At 36.7% G+C, this 26,096-nt stretch overlaps 2 protein-coding genes across 2 annotated transcripts; one reads left to right on the forward strand and one right to left on the reverse strand.

The window, feature by feature from the left end:
* Positions 1-19,019: 19,019 nt before the first annotated feature.
* LOC108049433 (probable cytochrome P450 9h1) lies at positions 19,020-22,351 on the reverse strand. The gene is made up of 2 exons (XM_017130610.2): positions 21,607-22,351; positions 19,020-19,926 (listed from the first exon to the last, which is right to left on the reverse strand). Exons 1-2 carry the CDS (start codon positions 22,324-22,326, stop codon positions 19,090-19,092), a joined length of 1,557 nt encoding a protein of 518 aa, XP_016986099.1. The 5' UTR covers positions 22,327-22,351; the 3' UTR covers positions 19,020-19,089.
* A 952-nt stretch (positions 22,352-23,303) lies between these two features.
* Positions 23,304-25,215, forward strand: LOC108049434 (odorant receptor 49b). The gene is made up of 4 exons (XM_017130611.1): positions 23,304-23,736; positions 24,098-24,480; positions 24,539-24,748; positions 25,114-25,215. Exons 1-4 carry the CDS (start codon positions 23,304-23,306, stop codon positions 25,213-25,215), a joined length of 1,128 nt encoding a protein of 375 aa, XP_016986100.1.
* Positions 25,216-26,096: the final 881 nt, after the last annotated feature.

Raw genomic sequence — 26,096 nt, forward strand, 5'->3', positions numbered from 1 at the left:
CTGAAAAGTTCATGAAAATCCGCGTATATATATGCATATCGTACAGCGATGGAATGTTGGCAGCCGCCATCGAACTCTGCAATTCATTTAATTGATGGTTTTCCATGTTCGAATGCTTTTCTTGATAGCGGAACTTTTGCAAATGTTTTTATTTTTTCAATTTCATTTTATACCTCTGGTTAAAAAATATATATTTTTTTAGCTTTTGGCAATTTAGGTACAAATCTATTGAAATTAAATATTGAATAAAATTGTTTAATGAAATGTAAAAAATATAAGAAAAAGCTAATTACTTCAATGAATGTTTATATTATGTAAGGATTTCACTATCCTGCATTGTTTACGAAAAATTCTGTATAAATTGTACATTTATTTTAAGTAATGATGTGTATTCAAACATGACTTAAATGTCTTTTATTACTTTATAACCCTTTTGATGATGATTTATTTTACTCATCAGACATGATTTTCATCAAAAGAGACTTAAATATGATTATTATCCGCATTGATAGTTATGCTGCAATCGTATCATTTTCTTAAGAACCCTTAAGGATTCTTAGTAAAATGTCAATCAAATAAAAAAGGGAAATCACTTTTGAAATACTCCAAATTGCTTTTAAATTGTCTACCTTTAAATTTTAAATATATTTTTATTGCCATGGATACAAATCACATTTTGCCTTTTCCCTTTTGTTTATCTTATTGCTTCGCTGGAAAAACTCCTCCCGCCTTTTCCCGTTTTCTGATGACCTTGTCGGAAAACAAACATATGAGCATTTATGTATTTTACAGTATTTGTTTGCAGCTGTTGCGCGGCCAAAGTAAATGGTTTATGATTGCAACAAATGCGAATTGTTGAACTTGGTTATTTAAATTAAAACAAAGGAATAATGGGTATTAATGTGTATGATTTATGAGCGGCAAATGCGGCGCCTTAAAATATGCAATATGAAAATTAATAAAGCGCGAGGCTTAAAGCTTTAATACAGAGGTACAGATGCAAGGATAAACAAAACGAGGCACATATGCCTTGGGGAATTTATTACCCAGTCACCTGACCCGACCCCTACCACCCCGCAAAACCCCGCCCCCCACAGCTGCCACAATGTTTTCCGTAGATTTGGAAAATTATTCACATTTTATGGCATTAATTATGCGCTTTCAAGTTGCTCACGTTGCTGCTTCGTTGTTGTTGTTGACATTAATAAACGCGCATTTAATGAAATTGCAAACGTGCAGCTACATAATTAATTGTTTGCATAAATTAAATAAATGCTGGCCAAATTACAATCCGCCGGCGAAAGGATTGCCACGGCCATGAATTTCAAAGATGACTTTAAATGCGAAAATATTATTTAATTATTAACTTTGTGTTGCTCTTTTAATCCAAACTATTTTACAATTATTGCTTTTAATTTGTTTTTTAAATACCTTGTAATAAATCTCTTTCATCTGTAATAACATCTTATAACCTTAAACTTTAAGCTTTATAGTATTATATTAATTTATACAATTACCTAATAATATTATGCTATTTTCTTTCTATTATTAGTTTCCAATAAGAAAAGGTTTCTAAGTTGTGTTTTATACTAAATATCTTTTAATTTAAACCTTGCAATAGTTTCCTATACTTATATAACCATTAGCCCTAATTTAATTTGTTAATAATTTAAAATTGCAATCTACTTTTTCTATGCCAAAATTTGGCCAGGAATCCAATTTAAATGCTCTGCCAGAGTGGCGGAAACTCTTGTGCAATTTTTACCATTCTCATTCAAACAATTAGAACACTTACCTGGCCCTAGACCGGTTAATGAAAACTTTTCTGCGCATCGGGCCTGAATAGAGACCGGGGCAAACTTGAATAAGTAATAAACCAGTTGGCCTGGCCGACAATGAATGGCCTTCGTGGGTCGAGTTGGTGGCGGTTGCGGTACGGAGAATTATTTGCAAAATGCTTGACCAACTTCTGAACTTTGAGTAACTCTTGATGCGATTGCAATTGTTGTCGAGTTGAGTTCGGCCTGGAGACTTGGGCAATTTATTGTTGCAATCGCAAGTCCCCCTGGGCCTGTATATATTTCAGTGATGAATTCGCATAATATAGCTAATTTCATGGAGTGTCGTAGGCATGTGGAAAAGCATACACACAAAATAAAGCTATTCAAAGTGATTATGATGGGTTGATTTAGACTTAATGAGATGCCAAAACTAGATATATTGTCATTTAGATGTCTGGCCTGAGGCACCCCTGGATTATTATATAATTCTGAATGATTCACTGGCACGAAAACTGAAACCTATTGATTTTACTAGCTTCTGTAAAAGCTTAGCGTATGCAAATGCTATGAAACCAAATCTACAATTTATTTTCATATATTTCAGGACATTTTTTTGTTGTGTATAACAACACATCCCAACACATTCTCTTCCGATTAGATTACCTCGGCTTTATGGCCTGGAGGTCAATTGGCAACAGATGGCTTTGGAGCTGCATGTGGACTGCATTATAGCAGTGGGTGTCTTTGTCGACATATAATCAAAATCCTGCACAATTCGCACAAATTCTCCAAGTCGACAATAAATAATAACAACTTGATGCCGGACCCAAAGGAGATTGCAATTAATCTTTATTTAAATCGCACAACAGAAGAGACCAATATGAACTATGGTAATTCAATTTGCCGCTTCATAAGCCACATGAGCAATTAAATATATCATTTTATCCCTTTTTATTTAGCAAGTTGTTCATTTGCCGGCCGACAATTCCAACTTTGTTTATGAAATAGAAATTTGCTGAGGCTGATCGAATGCAGCTGTATCCTCTATCCCTTTATTTGGGTATAAACAATGAAAATAACATAACATTCGTTGTATTCTCACAAGTTTGGCATTTGCATAATATAAACATGCAATTTCAGCTCTAGTTCATTTAGTCCTGAATTTTGATACGTTCATGTGGGAGGACTGGTTGTGGGTGTTATAATTATAATTTGCATATTAACATCAGGTTTAATTCAAGTACTTCTTGTTGCCAACCGATTACGCTTTGATGTATGATGTGAATGAAATCAAATCAACATCATGGGACTTGTTTTGCCTGAAACTCCGGTTCATAGAACACAACTCTGAATTGACAAAACTGAATAATTAAAGTTGATAAATTTATGTTTAATCAGGTAGGAGATTCAATTTATTTTTAAAGGTGATGAAGGCCTTATTTATGTGGACAGATAAGTTGACTTTAATATTGGACTTTATATATAGTTTTCGAAATAAGAATTGAATAATCCTGCTAAACTGTGCAAACTTGCGGATATTGATGTTCTTTTAAGATTAGAATAATTTGTTTTTGAATATTTATTGCCAGACAGGAAGAGCCATTAATATAAAATTGAATTTCAAAGAATTTTATCGACAGCTTTATATGTATTCTATATGGAATTCCACTTTTTACGAAGTACGTTGAAATTTAATTCAAATTCTATATGTAAGTACATTTTCTTTGCGTTGCTGGAACAGGTATTTATTTAATGCATTTAAATTGAATGAAAATGCCAATTTTTGTTGCTGCCTTCGGTGAGTTGAAACCCCAGAGCTGTCAATCAAAGTCAGTGGCAAGTTTATTGCACTTGTAACGGAGGAGAAAGCCTGTGAAAGCGGTGAGTTCTGAGGTCTGTAAGGGAGGAAGTGTCTGTAGCCACAGAGTTATTTGTTTGCACATAAAAATAAGACAGGACGGAGCGTCCTGGGAGTCCTTGGAGAATCGAGACGAGGTAGCAGAAGACTCAGTCGTGTTGGCATTCATATATGTACACATGTGGGGCTCCACGACAAGTGCCTTCTCCCAAAAAAAGGGCATACATGTATACTTTATACATTTTAAATTAAACAAAAAAACATTTAAATATTACAAAAATATATATCTTCGCAGTTTACTAGGTTTACATTTTGAATAAAACATAAACCACTAAATCAAACAACTCTCGAGGTAATTGTATTATTATTTATTTACATTTAACTTCAAATTTATATTAATTTATCGAACAAACCCTCATTATTATTCCCAATTTGCACAAATAGGGCATTATATCAGATTTACACAGATTTATTATTAAACATATGGAAAGTTATATTCGCTTCTTGGAATTTTTGTATGAAAGAACAAGTCGCGTACCAAACAAACAACCACAAACCCCTTCCTCCAGAGGAAAATAACAAATAAGTTAGAAATAGGCAAAGATCAGATGAAAACTTGTAGACGGAAAGCGCTTTGTGTGAGTAGCTAATTAAAATTAATTAAGTGCGTATGCTTTCGACTGAAGTCATGGCTGATTGCCACAAGGAAATTGCATTTGTTTTAGCAAAACTTGGCTAGAACAATTCTGCACAATCAACACATTTAACCTTTTGCGCTATGCCCTTTCATCTGCTGCGCAGAATAAAACGAAGCACTAATTTATTAAAGCCTCGGACCAAAGGTCGCCCCCAACCCTCATTAGGAATCAAGTTGGTAAACAACTCATCTGGCCGGGGCTTAATTTTAAAACTCAACTTTATTGGACGGGCCAGTGACCGAGTTGACACCTTTATATATTTATTTCGCTAGACTTGCGACGACGTGACAATTTTAGCAAACGGGCACCCAAGTAATCCGCCGTCCTGATGAAGGTTCATGTTCAATGCCAGGCAAGCAATTATTATTAACTGTGCCCCAGGGAGCAATACCCCCGGGTCAACTGTCCACTCCTCAATCCATATCCTGCTTCCAGTGCTGCCCAACATGATATTTTGGATATTTTTGGAGTTTCAAGACTGAAAAAATATATTTTTTTAATCCCACTGCTAAAGGTTTTACGATAAAGTACATCAAAGGATTAAAATTGTTTTTCTTGGAATTGAAAGTATAGTATTAGATATTAACTAAAACGAAGTAAAAGTGTCAATCTTTAAATTTACCTTACCAGTTATGAATTAGAATAAAAATAAACAATATATAAATCCGTTGCTTAGAACTTTTAACACTACGATGTTTTATTTGACAACTAAATAAACGTTTTTAAGCGTGTCATTCGATATGTTATTATTTACTTTGCACATACCACAAAAGTTGTTTTTCTACAACCCATCTTCTGATGAATTATTGCAAACAATATTCTGGTTATTTTGTGGTGCATCAAACTAAATTCAAGCCTTAAGTGGAATGTTTATTTAAATGTTAAAATGTTTATGTTTATTCAACAAAGTTTGTTTTTCAACATTTATTTTTAAACAAACATTCAGTTTTCGTTGAACTCACAAATACATTGTGCCATAGTTTAGTTTCTATCATTCCTTCAAACGTAGCTACTTCCTTTAGCTGTACCTTAAAGTAGACATCTCCGATTACGTCCCGCTCCCAGCGAATCTGGCATTGACATTGTGAACAAACAGTGGAGCTAGGGCAGAAGTACGTGCCCGGAATTAGACATCACTGTAGGCGCAACTGGTGGACGGGATTTGCAATAAGCCCGGTGTGAGGGATCGAAATGAGCCTGCAGCGACACTCTAATTATGCAACTTCAAGCGGCAAGATGGCTTCAAATTTACCCGGTCTGCAACACCGGGCTCAGCGCTCATTACGCATACGACACGTAAGCCGGAAAGTGAGCAGGCTGGCAAATAGGTAAACGGTAAACGCTAAAAGCTAACCAGATTGCCGTAGTAATTGGCCATAATGGTTCATTATTGCCGGCCAACCACGAGTGTAGAAAATAGGAAAAAATGAAATCAATGGAAATAGAAATGGGAAAGGCATTGAAAATGGAAAATTCGTTGCAGACCTTGAAACATGGTTGCCAGGGCGATGATGAGGCCAGCTGCAGTTTAAATGAAAATGCCTTCAACATTTCCCAGGCCATTCGAAGCCGTTGGAGCGTGAAACCTGCCTGAAACTCATTCAAAAATATTGGATGGAGGAGTTCAAGCCAGTGGGAAGGCATTAAAGTGCCTTTAAGGTCGCCAGCCGGTGAATATTTGCATAAATAATTCAGTCAGCATAAACAGGAAGAGGAAGTCCAGGGCAAAGTCCTGAGCGGCCTTTTCTATGTTCCTACGATTTTTCCTTTTCCCACAATCCTGATTGTGCCCAACTCCTCTAGTTGCAGTTTCCGCCGACTAGAAAATTGCGGATGGTGAAAAAGGGGGAAATATTGCAGAAACTATGCAAATCGGAAGCTAAACGAGGGCCGTGTGTCCCCTTCTATTTGTTTTATCTGCTGATTAATGTTATTTATTATTATGGAATGCAAGGACCGGTTCCTGTTTCTGTTCCTGTTCCTCTTCCTGGTCCTGTTTCCCTTTGCCATCTCCTCACTGGCTCTATTCTAATTACATTTTCATGTTTAAGTCCTTTCTGTTCCCGGGATCCGCTGGAAAGTGCTTGCAAAATGTTTTTATTAAATTTTCCACTTGCTCTTCCATTGACGAAGAGCCATCAGGAGGAAAGCGAACACCCACTTATACATCCACACCCGGGCACACCCGCAATACATAAATTAAACGATATATCATGCTGACATCTTAAATATTGTTAAAAACTGTCACGTTTACGGTTTTCTTTGCTTACTCATTCAGTTGCCGCCGTCGGTGGGTTCACCTTGGCTCCTTTGGCCCAGGATCTGCTCGTTTTGGCCGGAGGATTTCGGTCCTGACAGTTAATGGACCATAAGAAATTCAATTAGAGACGTTATGCCGCAGCCAGTGGCAAAGCTGTTTTTGTTGCTGCCGCTTTGTATGAGCCCTATTCTTCTTGTGGCATTATTTTTATTAATGATACTCTATACCCCGCCGCATTTGTCTGGCCGCATTACAAAGCCAAGCCGAAAAGAGGCCAAACGGACGTCTGTCTGCTCCATCATTCAGATCAACAATGCTCGACTATCTGAATGGAAATTCCATTTCAAAAATAGACAGCCGCGCAGCAAAGTATGCTATGAATGTGGAATAAATAAATGCAGAGATAAGAGTTTTCTATGCTAGCGAAACTAATTAACCCTGCAACACCTAGTCGGGTTGATATCCATCACTGGGAGAAAAAAAAACATAATATATCAAATGGGTATGCCCTAAGGTTGTTTTGAATTAAATGATTAATTATCGTATTATACTATTTTAAACATAATTAAATTAAATGGCTATCATAAACAAGCTGTAGGAACTATTTCTGTTTTTAGATCTTGATAATAACATTTTATATTAAAATCTATTCTATTTTACTTATAATTTTTGAAAGACCACTTCCTTGAAGCATTATTTGTTTAATAGCATTATTTTGCTTATATATTGAAAATTAAAAATCATTTACATAACCTACTTTTTTAGTTTAGATTTGTAGCTTAGAGTAATGAATGTATTATCATCAAAGAGGAATAAATAATATCAATAAATTAGTGAATGGATTCCTAAATATTAATATCTTTTTTTCCCATCTTAATTTCTTTTGTGTGTACGTATGTGAAGCATTTGACACTTCCCCCGCAATTGGTAGAGAAATCAAAGCCAAACTGGCAATTGGCGAAACGTCAAGCGCTTTAATTAAGCTAAGCAGCGATAAGCTAAACGGCAAACAAAACTCTCAGCCCCTCGGAACATTGAAATACCGAAATACCGAAACACCAGACCAGCTGAACACCTGTACATCCCGAAACACCTGAAAAGGCTGACTCACCTGGCGGCTTGTTTGCTTATTTGCTTTCGTGATTGTGCGATGGCGTCGGCGGTTTCTTCGGTGCCTTCATTAGCACCCCGTCAGCGCCTTTCCCTTCGCACCTTTTCCCACCTTTTTCCACCTTTTCCAATGCGTGGGCCGCTCATTTACATAGCTCCCATTTCGGGATATGGGATGTAATCCCACCCGCCAGCCTGCGCACACGTTAATCAAGTGCTATCGACTTCAATCTGGGCGTTTGTCTTTGTGCTTTATGCGGTCATAAGTTCGGGCCAAGTCATCCGCAATGAAACTGGCGGCCAGATGATACGAAAGTGGCCGTAATCCGGGTCAAGTAGAGTCGGAGTCCGCATTATCGCCTCCTATTTATGGTCCGCAATTATATGGCAACTTCAACTGCTGGGCAAACATCACACAACACACAACAAATCGATCAATCGGTGCCACTTTGCCCGCTCCATTCGCAGCTTCGTTTTGATAGCTGCAAATTGGTTTTTCTACTTGATGCAATTGCAATACGATACAAAAAAATGAAAAAAGGAGGAAAATTGTGGTGGAAAATGGGGCAAAAGGGGTGAAAGAGACAAGCCAGAAAGCAGAAGGAGCCAACGCAGCGACAATGAATGCAATTTATAATGCAGTCGAGTTCTTAGAATAAGTACACAGCAATGCCGCCAATAGATAGAATCCTTTGACTCGACCTTTGAGTACCGATTAATTACCTTAAAACCACTATTTTTAGCCTATTATTCATACCATATAAAATACTTCATTACTTAAGTACTTAAAGAATAAATATTACTTTACTTTTTAAAGGTTTTTTTAAAGGATATTTAAACTCAAATAATATAAATATTTATGGAATAACATTTGCTTAAGCATTAGTAATGCAAAAATAAAACATCTGCTTATTTTGTAATTTCTTATTCATGTGTCCTTACTCGATCCTTCCAATTTGTTATAACATTTTAGTAACTTTTTTATGCTTTCCATTGCAGAAGTTTTCCTCCCCTTTAGATTGCCATTGCCTATGATGATATATAAAATATACGTGAATATTAAATTCTGTCATTCATGTGATTGATTGATTACTTGAGGTAAGCCCCTGTAAGTTAAAAGCACATTTTTCCAGCTAGTCACAATCACAATATACCCACCCAAAATGCCAAAAGGGAGTTTCTGAATGCTGCGCAGTGGAAGCACTTCACACTTCACGGCATTGGCATTTCAATTATGGCCAAAAGCAAAGTAAACTACTTAGCGGAAAGTGGCAAACGAGTAGGAATTCACTGACATTGTTATTTAAGCTAGTGAGATGGAGAAATTCCATTAATATTTATAAATTTATTGTTACTCCGCCAATGATTTCCAATTACAGAGGGCGAAGAGCCCGTCAAACTATCCCCACAGCATATCGCCATTGTTCAGGTCCAACCAACGTCGTTAGATTTGTTCAGTCAACTGTGCCGAATGTCGAATACTTCAATTAAACAAAATATTCGATTCGATAAGCAGACCAGGACCCGAATTCACATAATGTGGCTGTCGTAGCCGAAACGGAAAAGGAGCGACTCTAAAAAAGAAACCAATATTTTTGGCTGCCTCGGAGTTTTCGCTTCCTTGGAAATTGCAGAGGGGGCCAAAACCATTTCACCACTGTTCACTGAACACGAAATAACTTTCTCCCTTAATAATTCCCCTGTTTAAATTCTGAAAACAATTAATAAACATCAACAAATGCCAGAACTAAAATATTCCCTTTGCATTCCATATAATGCAGTCAGTTTGTTGCCTGCCCCCAAAAACTTGCAAACCCAAATATACATTGCGATAACCCACTTTTCCCAGCCAGTCCTCCCACATCTATTACATGTTTCCACTTAGTACAATTTCGCCAACTATTTCAATTTGCATAGGAAACATTTAGCAGGCCAAAAGTCTTTGTAAGCTCCTTCAACTTAATTTTGTTTATTTGCACTAATGAAAGTTTAATTTCCATTCGAAACCGGTAAACAAAGTAGTTAAGACGGCCTTTATTGTTTTCTGATTGACCAAAAGTACTCAAGCTTTGTTCTTTTTTTTTTTCTACAACTATTCATATTGCTAACGAACATTTTCTGACCACAAAATCACACGAAAGTGCAAAAAGTTAACTTTCCTTCCGAGTAATTGCGCATAACTCTCGTTTATGGGGCTATGTGCAAAAAGTTTCGAGAGCTGACCAGGAAAAAAACAAAGCTCCATTTATTTATTGTTGAAAGTGCCACAGTTAGTTTTTTGTTTTATACCCTCATAAAATAGGGATTGAGTGTGTAAAACATTCGGAAAAAGTAGTTAAGTCGGCGGTTTGTCCATACCGTATTTAAAAGAATTATGTATACAATCAGTCATTTATTATTTATTACTACTAAAATACAAAAAATCGAGAGATTAAGTATTCACAAATTGTTGAGCCATTTATGTTGTCTGATGTAATGGAATACCAGTTTTATCAGCACTTACTGAACAAGCAAATGCAATTGAATGAAAGAAAAACTTGTTTATTGCCAAATGATTCAAAGGAGCTGATATTCTTCCAGGTATTTAAGGATTTTGATAAAAGATGTTAAGCTTTTATAGAAATAACAAGCAACCATTTTATAAGAAAGAAAATGTTGAATAAAAAGGGAATTTATATTTATATTTTGTTAAGAATATTTACAAAGTTGGCCTCAAAGCTTTTTAATTGACCTACAAAACAGTTTGCAAGCGAAAGGTAACCCAAATAAGGTCTATAGAATTTTAAAGTATATGAAAATATTTACCTTTAGAAAATATATGTTAATAACAAATTAAAGTGGCAGAAAATTCAAATGACTCAACCAGAACAAATAAATATATATGTTTCCTTTTCCATATATAAAAAATAAAATAAATTTAAATTTAAACTCATATATATAAAGGTAATATTGAATATCACTGTTGATTAACTGAATTTTTAGATTTCTCAGCTTAAGTATTGATGTCATTTGCCTCTGGGGCCAAAATCGAAATTCAACCTTTGGCAAGTAGACAACTTACTTGCAACAGTCTAAGGATATTGAAAAAAACTGAAAATATTGCACTGCCTTGGGCAGAAAGATAATATTAGAGGGCCAAACAGGGATCAAGTTAAAGGGAAAGTGGACAACAATGGCTTAAACTTTTAATGGCAGCCATTTCAGCCAATTGAAGCAGGAGACTGGCTCAAAGGAGTGTGGCATTTATAATATGCCTTTGTGCCCGAGAGAGAAGATGTCGAAGGACTAGCATGGTGTAACCAAAATTGAAACCAACAAAGCAGACAGCCACAAAGCAAGAATCAATTGAAATCAACATATGGCAAGTGGGCGAGGGCAAAAATCATTGCCAGTGCAATTGCGATACAGCCGCATGCAGACTCTTGTGGTAATTCCGCAATTACCAATGCCCCCAATGGTCGGTTGTTTCAGCTGCAATTGCAGCAGAAAATGCAACAGAAACTGCTGCAATAGTTACCCATGTGCAACTGGGGCATGCGGGCTTAATGCGCACTTGAATATTTCATTTTGCGACGGCAGAAACTGGTCAACCGACCATCCAGTCATTCAGCCAGTAGCCAGTAGCCAGTAGCAGTAGTCCCGGCCATAACAATGACGGCCAACAATGGCAACAAATAAGCCCAAAAATAAACAGGAACCCAGCTAAACAAATAACAGTAAATAACAGCAGCCACATGGCAGTCTCTCTTGGCCAAGAGTGTATATGTGTGGATGACAATAGCTCATAAAATTACGTTTATGCGAACGAGAATGGCTACAAATTAATATGAATGCACTAAAATTAAGCTCTTTGCCCTATCACTAATTCAATTTAGAACTTCAAATTTAATTTTAGATAAGTTAGACTCATGGAACTGAATAATTCTTGGTTTTTTTTAAGATCTTAAACTTTTTGGCCATTAGACAAAAAGTACAAATAAATATATGCTTTTAGACTTAACAAAGATTTGTATTGTAGGATCAAATAATATATAAGTCGTCTGCTTGAAACTTATACTTCAGTAATAATAATTATAGTCTTATTAAATATTATTTTTAAAATTATTCTAATAATATCTGAATGCCAAGAAGATAAAAAATACTGTTAAGTACACTTTAATAATGATGTGCTTGATATCTCATCCTCATGATAAGCTAAACGTAGGTTTAGGCTGGATAGTTTAAAAACGAAAAGAGTCCTTAGTTTAATTATCTAATAGAACATTTAGCAGTGAAAAGGATAGATACTATCGTTTGAAAACAGTAAGCTCACTTTCAAACAAATGGTAATCTGCTTTCCTACTTTATCACTCATACGCACTGTTGGCACGTATCGAAAAAACAAGATTACCCCTTTTCAGTAGGGCTTTAATTCAGGTTTCCCCACCTTTTCTATTTTATCTCTAAGATAAATCTCAACTTTCCGCGCCGTATAAACAGTCGCTTAGTAAACGCCAGCCAAATGGTGCACTAATCGCCTGTGCATTGGTCGTAGTTTCAGTCCTGGGAACATTCGCCCATTCACATTGTTGGTTGGCTGGCAAAAAACTTTGCATGCAAAAGGGTTATTCCCTTTTAGGTGAGTGTGTGTGTTTGTGTGTGTGTTTGCTAGAGTATCTGTGTGAGCTTGGCTTTCGGCCTGGGCAGATACTGCGTCGAAATGGGTCAATGGAACTTTATAAAGAGCGCTGCAGACACCAATCTCCATAGCCATCGCCAGTTGTACGTAATCGTTGCAGCAAATAAATTTCAAAGGCTGTCACATAAATTCGAATGTTTTTTTTTTTTTTTTGGAAGCGCTTGTAGCTAAAATTAAATTTGACTGCACATTGTTAATAGGTCTGCAATGTGGCCATAAATGCCCCATAAATTAGTCTGGGTCGCCGGACAACTACAAGCGCGATAAGGCTAATGAAATATGAGGAGGAGAGCCAGGCCAAAAGAGTAGTAACCTATATACTTTATCCTGTTCTTTTTTTTTTTTTGGTGGCAGGACGCAGCTGAAAAGTGTGCAACGCCTAGGCTAGTTAATTACGAGGCTGCCACATAAACTGCGGCGAACACACAAAGAAATCACTTACTGTCATAATCAAATTGGCCAACTTGGAGGCCAAAGTTTGGCATAACTTGAATGCGCTTATTAAATTTATTTGCCCTCAAAAAGACAAACTTTGACGTGGGCCACGTAGCCTCAAGTGTTTCTAGACTCTTTGGGCCAAAAGTTGTGTTGGCAAATTTAAGGTTATCCACCTGCAAAAATCAATAGGCCAAATGACAGAAGTCCCGGCAACATGAGGCAAATAAGCCCCGGGCCCTTAAATAACAGTTTTCCCCAGTTGACTTTCCCAGGTTCGTGCATATATGGGGGGTAGTACCGAAAAGCGGGGAAAACGGGGGGGGTGGGGGGGGGAAAGTGAGCCTAGGCAAGGCAAAAGTTTTCCAACTCTATCATTATTTGTGCAATTTCAGCTTAGTGGGGATATTTGCAGAGACGTCGTCTGGCTTGATTTGCCTGGTATTTCTGTTTTAATTATGCCAACTAAACATCCTCAGTCGTGCTAAGCAGACATACAGCAAAGCCTCGGGGAAATGCAAACTCCCAGAGTTATTCGTGAAATGAAAACTAATAATAGGTGTGTGATTTTGCCTTTAAACACGACGTTGGTAAATGTACTATTTAAATTGGCAAATAAATTTAAAACGCTTACTATATTTGGTTATCCACTGTAGTTTTTAGCAGCTGACAATCGTCGTTGTCACTATGTCAACGCTGAATTTGTAATATTTGTAATAAACTGATTTAATTACTTCACAAGCACGTGTCTACTCCGATTGTACACAATTAGACACAATTGACTGCATATATTATATTAAATTAGGTTAATTGAAATTCCAAATAAGCAATGACAGAGAGTGCAGGAGAAGGTGTGAATCAGTACGCTATCAGCCCCACTATTGAAAGATGAAAACAAACACTCATCCTAATTAAAATGCTTTATTAACACAAACACCTTTGTTTAATTAAATACATTACCAATATTATCGTTTGGAATTCTTTGTCAAATTAAAGGTAATATAAATTACACACAGTTTATAAAATAATATTAGCTAATTAAAATTCAAAATAAAGGAAAATTGAACAACAATTATTATATTATACAATAAATGATTTAAAAATTGATAATTTTAGGCTGTCAAGGTTTAGTGCTTAGTATGCAATCATAAACAGGGCTTTATATATATTCCTTTGGCCACATCCAAATTCAATTAACTTGCTAATTCGCCGTTATTACTCTTGCCAATTGCAATCAAACAAGGCACCGTTATTCAGACAAACCAAAACAATTTAAATTAATTGTGTGTATATTTGAATATGTGGTCAAATGGTAAAAAGCCAAAATAGGTAATAATAAAATTGATTCTTTTTGTTATTTGTTATTTCTTTTGTACATGAAAAACCCCAGGGAGACAAAATCCAATAAAATTAGAAATTAATTATAAATATACGTATTTTCATTTGCTTACTTTGTTTAGCTGGAGGCCAAAACCATGTGGAGAAAATGAATGTATTTAAAAGACACAAAAGCGTTTTTAAACAGGCTTAACATAATCCATTGAAAATTACCTAATTTTGCTGGTAGTTTGCAAGCTGAGAAAACTATGGATGAATATAGGCCAGTAATGTGTATAAAATATGTATTTACAACTTTAATAATTAATGGGAAATAAATGGTTACAAAATGTTTTATTAAATATCAAATTAATGGCCTTACATTAATGAATTTATAACTATAATTGTGGGAATATCACATTTGCAAAATACGTTTGCTTATCTGAAGGTAAAGTAATCATAAAACCGAAATCAACAAGCACAATCTCAGTTTTCCAAATTTTATTTCACAACTTTAATAATTGATGGGAAATAAATGGTTTCAAAATGTTTTATTAAATATCAAATTAATGGCCTTACATTAATGAATTAATAACTATAATTGTGGGAATCTCACATTTGAAAAACACGTATATAAAGGGCAACTGCCAAAGTAACCATAAAACCGAAATCAACAAGTTTCCCAGGCGTTAAACACAATTTTCAGTTTTCCAAATATGACACGCATTTGCGTCATATTATGAATATTACGTGTATTTTAAATAACTAAGCGCAAACACACAGGCAAACCCGTAATAATGGAACCAGCCAACGAGCGGCGCTTATGCAAATTTTCTAGTTTCGCTTGTTTTCCGAAAACTTACCCTCGAATGAGGGAAAAGTGTAGAGAGAAAGCGACACTAATGCAAACATTTGCCGCCTTTTAGCAGCATAATTTTCACATATGTATGTAGGGGAGTACAAAAGAAAAGCGTGTGTTTATGTTTCGGATGCGTTGCAAAATGACATCCTGTCACATTTCCCGACCGCTTTTCGCATGTGTGTGTGTGCCAGCATCCGGCGTAGGTTTATACATATAAATATGTATATATATATATATATATATGCGTAACTCTCTGCGTGTGTGGGTGCGTGACTCTCAACTGTCAGTCCTGCCGATCCTTCCGTCGTCTGTCGTCCTTCGCCCCGTCACTCCGGTGAAAGACCTCAGCACGGCGGGAAAACGGCAACAGCTGCTCGACAATCGCACGTTTTATTTAAATTTCACGCACCCACACTCCGCAAAAAGAAAAATTCAGCACCTTGGGCCAAATCTAAAAATATTATGTAAGTCAAAAGAAATTATATTTATATTTTAGCTTTAACCTCACTACTGAATTTAAGATCATGATTTTTACTTTTAAAGTGCAATTCATTTAAATAGAAACTAAGATTAAAAAAAACATGGGCTTAAAATAAAATGCTAAAAAACAACTGATTTACAATTACACCCAATTCAACTAAATGTAACCTACTTTGGATACTTAAAATATACTCTTAGATATTTGGATAAATTAGGATAAGACTTACCTAATAAATGGAATTATTTTTAAATAATCCTTTTTCTTATTATATTATTGTCTCCCTTTTAACACACGTAGTTCCACTGTTCATTGGGGCCATCGCATTGAGGCAGGTTAAATGAACAAATTCCCCGCTTCCTTCCATCCGGCCATCACGAAATTTCTTTCATCACACACATGCTCACCGGCTGGAGTTTTATACACATTTAATGAGACAATATTGAAATTAACATTATTTTTTATGATTTTGATTTTATAAGTAGGCACTTTGGGCTGTCATAAAAGGCCGGAATACGGAAGCACAGGATGCCGGGATGTGTGCGTACATGTATTTATAGCCGGTCTTTTGGAAAATAAGGGAAATAATAAAAGGACAAAACGGCCCAGAGAGCTCCAACTAATCCTGTACAATATTGTTTTTAGGTTCAAATCGAAAGTCCAGGAATCCCATAAAACGTAAGCTGTGAAATGAATGGTCGCTTCGGCGAATGAGTAATAACCCGTCAATTTGTATCATTCAGATTATAATTCCCTTAATAAAGTCATGCATCAATTTAAATAAACTGAGTACGCGGATCATGTACCCAGTCTTCACACATTCACCCAACAGGACATAAATTATTTGCATAAAATTTTAATGTGTCCTGCCATGAACAGGACTCCTGGTGGGCAATTTGGCTAAGTAGTGGCAAAGGCCACGGAACAATAATCCAACGAGAGCCCGGCATTTGTGCAAAACCGCAAACTGCCAACAATTGGCTGTATATTAACTGCGAAACGTTACTGTAAATATATATCGAATATGCATATATTTACATGGGATATGCAAAGGCCAAAATTTGTGAATTAAATTAATTGCTTTGGCTGCAGGTTGTCAATAGTTACCGCTACACACTTCACCCATGCAAAACGAGTTCAAAGTGGCTTTAAGCCGTAAATGCAATTATTTCAATTAGGCCGCATCATTGTTAATTAAATTTGTGTTCATAAAATTTGATGTCACATAAAATAATCATCGTGCATCTATCAGAGCAGGCAAATATTAAACTAATAAAGGTTTTGAAATGAATATCCTTTTTTAATAAATATTAACATTTAAAATATTTAGATAAAAATAATCACTAATATTTTTTGTAATTATTTTTACAGGGGACAACATTTTCTTCCCTTTCTCTGATTGATATGTTACTATCAGTTTATAGTTGTCCTTTGATAATCACATGTTTAAAATGTTAAAGCTTATTCATTATTCTGATATAATTCCTTTTAAATTAAGTTTACAACAGCAGGGCATAAAAACGGAATATATAAATATCCATCGGCCTTAAAAACACACTCCCTACACATAAACCATTTAATTTTGCTTCGTAAGCCCTATTACTATCCCTGTTGAATACGATATAAAAGACACATCTAACTGCCTCTCCTACGATTTTATATACGCACATTTTTGTGGAAAAACTTTCCGCTACATGCGGCTTTTGCGAGAAATGCAATGACATTGCTGCCAGGACGCGCCGCACTCACGTTCATAAATGTAATGCAATTTCGAGCTGAACTTTATTTAATTGAGTATTTCGGTGTTAAGGTTGTCCCCAGCACACAATCTCAAACTCCCACGCGAACACAGAGATTCCGGCACATGTCAGTTTTATGAGAATAGTTGGAGCTTTGTCGAACTTTGCGTTTAATTTCCAGCAGCGACATGCTCTCAAAGCCGACGTTTGTGGTTATCCCACATTTTATGCGGAGGTTGTGTAATTTGCACGAGTTTATTGGATATTTATCTTTATGCAGCTCATTCTATTTCCCCGATTGCATCTTCCATTCGATTATTATTTCAATTGGTATTCCGTTGAAGTAAACTGCAAAGCGGATTGCAAGTGCATCAGGCAATAATGTGGGCCATAAATAGTCGCAGCAACTTGCGGCTTGGCCATAAAAAATGCTCAGCGATAAATAAGATACAAAAAGCGTTGCATTCACTGAGGCGCTTACAAGAGTTTATAATACCCGTACAAGGCATTATCCTCACATGGTCTCTGTTTCTTCTTCTGGGCCTGTGTGTGCAGTGGAGCATCGTTTTATTTATGCTCATAATGCTGCGCAATGAATAATTATGCAAATGGAGCGGCTTATGGTCAAGCCTCCTCGGTTGTTCCCATGTTGCCTTGGCCATGTAAGCTAACAAATTGCTAGATTTTCCACAATTTGCCGGACATTCGGGGATGGAAAATCTTGTAGTTTTCTGCAAAGAAAATAAAGATCAACTTCAGTTATGTGAAGCTGACCCAAATACATTCGGAAGAGAATGGGATCTTTAAGGCATAGTGGCTGTTTGACTTTCAGCTGAATACATTAAGTTTATTATGCTTTCTATCTATAAATTTCTTGTAGATAATCACAGCCTATTAAACTCTTATTTATAATTTCCTTCCTTTGTTTTCAACTTTACCTTTTAGTTATAGCTATTCGCTTTTATGATGCTTAACAAAATTAAAAAAGTGGTTAATTAAAATATTTGTTTTTAATTTAAAAATATTCTTTGAAATAGTTCATATGGCTATATTAATATCAGTTTTTTTATAACGATAAAAAAGTAAAAACCATTATTGAAAAATCTATTTTCGTTGTCCCATTTAACTTTTTCTTTCTAAGCTAGACAAATTCTTAAACGTCAGTGGCAAGAAAAATAATTATCCGCTGCGTTCAAAATGCAAAACGCAAAGAAAAAGTTCAACTTTCTCGCGCCTGGCAAAGTTTTGTTGTTTCCCTTGAGATGGAAAGTCTAGCACCCACTTCTTCCCAAGGCTATTTAGCCCCAACCAACTTTAAGCTTATAAAACTTAGCCAAAAGTCTGGCCGGATCAAAGCTTAATCGCTGGCCGTTTTATAAATCAAATCTGGGAATCAAAACGGAAAGTTTCGACTTGGACAACAAGTCGTAAGATTTCAAATATGTATTTGAGCTGCATAATATTTATTATCTCACAGCTGTTGACTGGCGAATAAATCAATATCGTATTAACTGCTCAGGCGGGCCGAAAAACTTTTACCTAAATACCCTCAAAGCACATAAATAACGAGAATGTCAAAAACTTTTGGCCCCTCAGCTGCTCACAGTCCGGAGTTTTTGTTTTTCCGGCGTCAAGTGGACCGGACAACCAGCGAGCGGGATTTTCCAGGGCGGTGCCTGTCACCAGCACTTCTTCACCATATTTTTCCGATTCCCTCTCGATTAACTTAAGACATTTGCGGTGCACTCCCCTGAAATTAATTAAATAAATCCATCCACCCTCCCATCAGTTGATTAATGGAAATTTCTGTGCGCTGCATTCGAGCTTTAATTGCAAAACCGCAGGCGATTAGTTGGCTAAGATATATGCCATTTTACTGACGTGGCTTGAACTTCAGCCAAAAGCCATCCTTGGGCTTAAGGCCATGTCCTCTGATGTCGTCCAGCAAGTTGTGGGTTGTCTTTTCGGCCGGGATTAAACTGAAGTTCAACACCAATTGATAGACAATACACTTGATCTCCATGAGCGCGAGTCGATTGCCAATGCAATTGCGAGGACCCACTCCAAAGGGCAGGAAAACACTTCGCTCAACCCTGCGATCCTCTGCAAAACGCTCTGGGTTGAAGGACTCCGGATCCTCAAAGTTCGCAGGATCGTGGTGCAGAGCAAAAATGGGTATCTGCAGGACATCACCTTTTCGGGCGGAGAATAACTTTTGACCATTCTCATCGCACAATTCGATATCCGAGCAGCATTCCCGATCTGTGGAAATAGCTGGTGGCCACTTACGCAGACCCTCTAGTACCACCATGTCCAGGTACTTCATCTTGGTCAGCTTGTCATAGTTCAAGGGTTGACCATTGAGCTCCTGGTGAACGGATAGGATCTCCTCAAAGAGCCTGTCCTGCACCTCGGAATTCAGACAAAGCTCATGGGTGAGGAAACACAAGGATGAGGAGATTATCTCGAAACCAGCGAAAAAGAACAACAGGCACTGGGCCAACAGGTCCTCGTCGGTGAATTCGGCATAGTATCGAGCATCCTTCGACTGATCCTGCAGATCGGCCAGCTTCTGCTGCTTGGCTTCCATCAGCAGGTGGATCATGTCTGGTCTGATCACTTTGTGCTCCTGTCTGTACTTCATCGTTACATTGACCAGACTGCTGAAGTAATCAACGTACGTGGAGTCCAACACCTGGATGCGAAGTAACTGAAGATAACAAAAAAAATGTTAGAAAGGAATAGCCTGAAAGGCGATCTGAGTTGTCATAAAATTAGGTATAGAGTTTAGGATTGCAACTTTACAAAAAAACAAGAAAGGAAAGCTAACTTCGGGCGGAGCCGAAGTTGATATACCCTTGCAGAATACTCTGTAAATTATATTCTCCAAAATTATTCATATGATGCATTCTTAATACTCATAAAAAATCCGAACTTCCTAACTTTAAGAACAACAAAGTTATGGCATTTCCAATCGTTCAGTTATATGGCAGCTATAGGATATAGTCGGCCGATCCTTATGAAATTTGGTAGGTCGGATTGATTGGCCAAAAATAAAATCCATAGAAATTCCCAACTTCCTAACTTTACAAACACCAAAGTTATGGCATTTCCGATCAATCAGTTATATGGCAGCTATAGGATATAGTCGGCCGATCCTTATGAAATTTGGTAGGTCGGATTGATTGGCCAAAAATAAAATCCATAGAAAATCCCAACTTCCTAACTTAACAAACACCAAAGTTATGGCATTTCCGATCAATCAGTTATATGGCAGCTATAGGATATAGTCAGCCGATCCTTATGAAATTTGGTGGGTCGGATTGATTGGCCAAATATAAAACCCATAGAAAATCCCAACTTTCTAACTTTACAAACACCAAAGTTATGGCATTTCCGATCAATCAGTTATATGGCAGCTATAGGATATAGTCGGCCGATCCTTATGAAATTTGGTAGGTCGGATTGATTGGCCAAATATAAAACCCATAGAAAATCCCAACTTTCTAACTTTACAAACACCAAAGTTATGGCATTTCCGATCAATCAGTTATATGGCAGCTATAGGATATAGTCGGCCGATCCTTATGAAATTTGGTAGGTCGGATTGATTGGCCAAATATAAAACCCATAGAAAATCCCAACTTCCTAACTTTACAAACACGAAAGTTATGGCATTTCCGATCAATCAGTTATATGGCAGCTATAGGATATAGTCGGCCGATCCCGGCCGTTCCGACTTATATACTGCGTGCAAAGGAAAGAAGGGTGTGTGCAAAGTTTCAATCCGATAGCTTTAAAACTGAGAGACTAGTTTGCGTAGAAACAGACAGACGGACAGACGGACAGACGGACAGACGGACATGGCTATATCAACTCAGGAGGTGATCCTGATCAAGAATATATATACTTTATAGGGTCGGAGATGTCTCCTTCACTGCGTTGCACACTTTTGACCAAAATTATAATACCCTCTGCAAGGGTATAAAAATTAATAAATATTCAAATATTTACAAGAGAGTTAATTGGGTACAACATTTACAAGAAAAAATGTAATCATTTAAAATCAATTTTGCTTATTTGAAATACGATTATGATGTTAGATCCCTCGAATTACCCGTATCTTTAAGTTCATAATTTAAACTGATTTAATCTTAATAAATACTTTTGGCAGACTATAATTAGCTGATGCTGAGAAAAAAACTAAACTAAATCTTTAAATAAAACAAAAAATAAGCAATATGAATTCCCCTTTTAAAGAGTTACTATTGTGTGTGCCTATATTCTTGGGTTGAAACACCCAGCTAGGTCTAGTAGAAAATCGATAAGGAAACAATAGGCAAATACCGAATGCCTATTGACATTTCCGTGACGTCTTAACAATAGGTACCTTCATTAGCCGTGGGAAAAGGGCGTGCAGCATGGCCTTGACCACCGACCAGGCGCTAATCTTGGACAAGGACTGTCCGATCCGAAAGAACTCGTTATCTTTGCGCCTGAACGAGTTGATGCTGAGTCCGAAAGCCACGGTTGCTATTACATCGTTGGCGAATCGCGTGAAGTAATCCTTCATTTCCAGGTCGATGCCCGCGTCCCTCGTACTCTCCACCTGCTCCCGGATGTGCACGACCCCCTCCTCGCTGCAAGACTTGATCAGGTCGAACATTATCCGCATTTTGCTGCCTGTGAAGGCGGGTGTCAGGATATTACGCATCTCCCGCCAGCGACCATCTCGCAGGGAAATAAGGCTCTTCGAGAGAATCGATTCCTGCATATTATTGTGCATGCTATGATGGTTGACAAAGTGGTCAAATTCCTTGATACCAATTAGTTTGATAAGCTCGGGGTCTCTAATGAAGAACATGGGATCTCTTAGAGCATAAATCCCATATACCGGCGATCCCGTATACTTTAAATTGAGCTCGATCATATGTTTAAGCACCGGAACTCGACCAAACATGGCTTTGATGGGTATATTACCGATTAGAGGCCATGGTTTTTCATGTGCCACGCCCCTTTCACTGAATATTTCATATTTAGCCACCGACCACTTATAAAACAAAACGAATAGAATTGAAAACAATGCGACCACTATCATCCACTGATCCATGATGTCATATATTCGCTTAATTTAATTTCCAATTGAACCGCAGAAGTCGAGAGCTGGAAAAAGACTGATTTAATAGAGAATATAGCCCTCGCAAAAAGCTACATAAAGCTTTTTTCCAAAGCTGTTCCCATTTTATTACCAAGCGATCACTTACTGACAGTTTTTTTGTACTACTATCTTTAATCGATAAGCCTTATCTATCTGTAAATAAAATATAGTTTATATGCTAATTAGACTATCTTTATTTAATGTACAGCTAAAGTGCAGTTAAATTATCAGAGAAACACATTAGACAAATTGCCAATCGAAAATGGCTACCAAATTTGTTTAATGAAAAATAAATGAAAGTGCTATAAGCTGGTATAACACACGTACAGTTGGTTTGTGTTCCTCTGCTCATAATTCAAAAAGAAATCAATATGTGGAAAATCAAATGCAGCGAATAAATTCTACAATTCAATGGCAAAAATATTGCAAAATCATCGGCAATTTAGGCAGAAATTGCAACTCAACGAGTCCAGCTGGGAGTCCGTGCCAGACGCTTCAATAAAAACTAAATCGAGAAACAAAACCTTGTTTTCAATACCCTGAAAAATACACCTTTGCCTTAATATAATAACATTAATACTATAACATTAAATAAACTTAAATGAATAGTGATTAATTACACTCATAAATTTCAGCTGCAAATGCAAATTCGCTTATTAGTGTTATTTTAGCCAGAGGATATACAACAATGTTAATAAAAATAAATTAAAATTTGTTTTAAAAATAAATAAATTGAGAAAGAAAGAAAATTAAGGTCTGAAGATTAAATTGTATATTGGTATTATATTTCTTTACCTTTGTTATGGCTTATTATACCCTTTCAAAAGTAAACCAACCAATTAGTTCCCCCCTCAAAAAGTCTATAAAAGGTTCAGGCACAAGAAGGAAAGCTCAGATTTGGATTAAAAACCTTACACAAGTTATTAGTCATGTTCGAGGATATTCAGTTGATCTACATGAACATTAGGATACTGCGCTTCTGGGCTCTGCTATATGAAAAGAATATAAAATGCTATATTTGCATCGGTCTGGCTTCGTTCCACATCTTCACCCAAATGTTCTACATGATGAGCACCAATGAAGGACTCATTGGGATAATCCGAAACTCCTATATGCTCGTCCTTTGGATAAACACGATGCTGCGTGCCTATCTTTTGCTGGCTGATCACGACAGATATGTGGCTTTAATCCAGAATCTAAAAGAGGCCTATTACGATTTATTAAATCTGAACGACACTTATATAACCCGATTGTTGACTAAGGTGAATCGAGTGGGTCAGTTGATGGCCAGGGGTAATCTCTTCTTTGGAATGCTTACCTCCTTGGGTTTCGGCCTCTATCCCTTAGCCTCCAGCGAAAGAGGTGAGTACGTCGTTAATCGATATACATAAGCATTAAATTTAAAACATTACATATTATTATTTGTATAATATAATATAATATTGTTTGTATAGATAATCGCACAAAAAAACATGAAAAAAAACTTTTTATGGGAAAATTTACACAGCATGGTTTTATAAAAGCTTTCTTTTATAATTTTTGTATTGAAGTGTTCATTTTTTATTTATTGAAATTAGTATCTGACTTGACAACAAATTAATATAACAGTCAAACTTGAAATAAAGTTCTTTATAAACCTTTTCAATAACCTCTTCCAAAATTTACACAATGTTTTTCTGATATTATCGTAAATTTTTCTTAAATATTCTCTTCTTCTGCAAAGTCCTTCCCTTTGGCAGTAGAATTCCAGGGCTAAATGAGTACGAGACCCCGTACTACGAGTTGTGGTACGTCTTTCACATGCTCATTACCCCGATGGGATGTTGCATGTACATACCGTACACGAGTCTAATTGTGGGCTTGATTATGTTTGGGATTGTGCGGTGCAAGGCTCTGCAGCATCGCCTCCGTCAGGTGGCCATAATGTATCCGTATGGAGACCGAGATTCCCGGAAACTGAAGGAAGAGATTTTCGCCTGCATTCGCTATCAGCAGAGCATTATCGATTATATGGATCACATCAATGAATTGACCACGATGATATTCCTCTTCGAGCTGATGGCCTTTTCAGCCCTACTCTGTGCACTGCTGTTTATGCTGCTTATTGTTAGTATATTCACAAAGGTAACAATATGTGGGGCTCATACATTACCAATTTTCCTAGGTGAGCGGCACTAGTCAGCTGATAATTGTTTGCATGTACATAAACATGATTCTGGCCCAAATACTGGCCCTCTACTGGTATGCAAATGAGCTGAGGGAACAGAACCTGGCAGTGGCCACCGCAGCCTATGATACTGAGTGGTACACCTTCGAGGTTCCCCTGCGCAAAAACATTATTTTCATGATGATGAGGGCCCAACGACCAGCTTCGGTGAGTGATGTATACAAACACATAAGGTCTTATTTATAAATACTTAATTTATAAATACTTAATTTACCAAAAAAAACCTTAAAACCCTGTTGAAACTTTCGCAAGCATTTAAAGTACAACAATTTAGTCAGAAATAAGCATTTCTGTTCGTCAAGTTAGAATAAATATACATATTTCTTATTTAATTTCTCAGTTAAATTGGGCAATTAAAAAATACAAGCAATACCCTATTAGCCCAAAAGTATTTTTTTAGACCTGTTTATTGCTTCGAACATTGCTAGCTCCTTCTTAAAAACAAAACCAATTTTTGAGATCAAACTCTAATTATATACATTAAATACTATCTTATCAATTTAAATTTTCAGATACTTTTGGGCAACATTCGCCCCATCACCTTGGAGCTTTTTCAGAATCTGCTCAACACAACCTATACGTTTTTTACGGTCCTCAAGCGAGTTTATGGATGAACGAACATGGGAGCAAATTGAAATATTTTATTAAATAGCTTAAACACGACATATGCACAAGCTCGCACGGCTCTCTCTTTTACTATTAACTCGGAATACAATCGAGCACTTTTTACAATTGAATAAATCATTATATCAAAAGAAAATAGTTTTTCGTATTTAGATAGAAATATTCGCAATGGCTTTTTTTTGCGCACCATTTGCGGTTGCCGCGTATTTCACGCTGCGTTGGCCATTTTTTCACATCCTCTACCACCGAAAAAAATTGTACAAAACTGAAATCAAATACAAAAAAATAAAACGAAGAGGTGTGGCAAGTGCGCGATAAAAAAATTTGTTTGCTGAAGTTGTCAACGAACTTTTTTGCTTTCGCTGACTTTGACTGGCAGTCGCCTAGGTGCGAAAACAGCGATTCTGCAGGATCCAGGATGCAGGATGCACACCCGGCAGGCAGGTGCCGAAAGGAGCGGGGAAAACACATTTCAATTTGACTGCCACTCTGCAGGTGAACAGCGGCGGCGAATCAGCTTCATTATAATAATGGTGATGGCATTAAAGCGCAATTCTACTGGCTCAACTTTGATTCTTTGTTGCAAAGCAAATAATATTAAGAGGAAACCGCAAGGCGAAAAACATAATACCCATAATTCACCTTTAAGTGAAGCTACTTTGCAAAAATATGGTGCTACAAAATGATATCCCTAACCATGCATTGATACTTTTTTAAAAGAAGAGGTATATCTTCTTTTATACCCTTGCAGAGGGTATTATACGCATCGAAATTGAAATATAGAATATTTGTATAAACTTCGACTTCGAAGTTTCCTTTTATTGAATTTGTCATATTCATGCTATTTATTTCTAAGTTTTCAATGCCCTGT

The sequence above is a fragment of the Drosophila rhopaloa genome, unplaced genomic scaffold (genome assembly GCF_018152115.1).
Source record: "Drosophila rhopaloa isolate 14029-0021.01 unplaced genomic scaffold, ASM1815211v1 contig_115, whole genome shotgun sequence".
Taxonomy (NCBI): Eukaryota; Metazoa; Arthropoda; class Insecta; order Diptera; family Drosophilidae; genus Drosophila; species Drosophila rhopaloa.

What these genes read in the sequence shown, in the direction of transcription:
- LOC108049433 (XM_017130610.2), bottom strand. Translation starts at nt 22,326, where the DNA reads ATGGATCAGTGGATGATAGTGGTCGCATTGTTTTCAATTCTATTCGTT. An exon ending in TTTTCCCACGGCTAATGAAG is followed by an intron (nt 19,927 to 21,606) that starts GTACCTATTGTT and finishes TGTTATCTTCAG; the next exon opens with TTACTTCGCATCCAGGTGTT.
- LOC108049434 (XM_017130611.1), top strand. Translation starts at nt 23,304, where the DNA reads ATGTTCGAGGATATTCAGTTGATCTACATGAACATTAGGATACTGCGC. An exon ending in TGCTGTTTATGCTGCTTATT is followed by an intron (nt 24,481 to 24,538) that starts GTTAGTATATTC and finishes CAATTTTCCTAG; the next exon opens with GTGAGCGGCACTAGTCAGCT. An exon ending in GGGCCCAACGACCAGCTTCG is followed by an intron (nt 24,749 to 25,113) that starts GTGAGTGATGTA and finishes TTAAATTTTCAG; the next exon opens with ATACTTTTGGGCAACATTCG.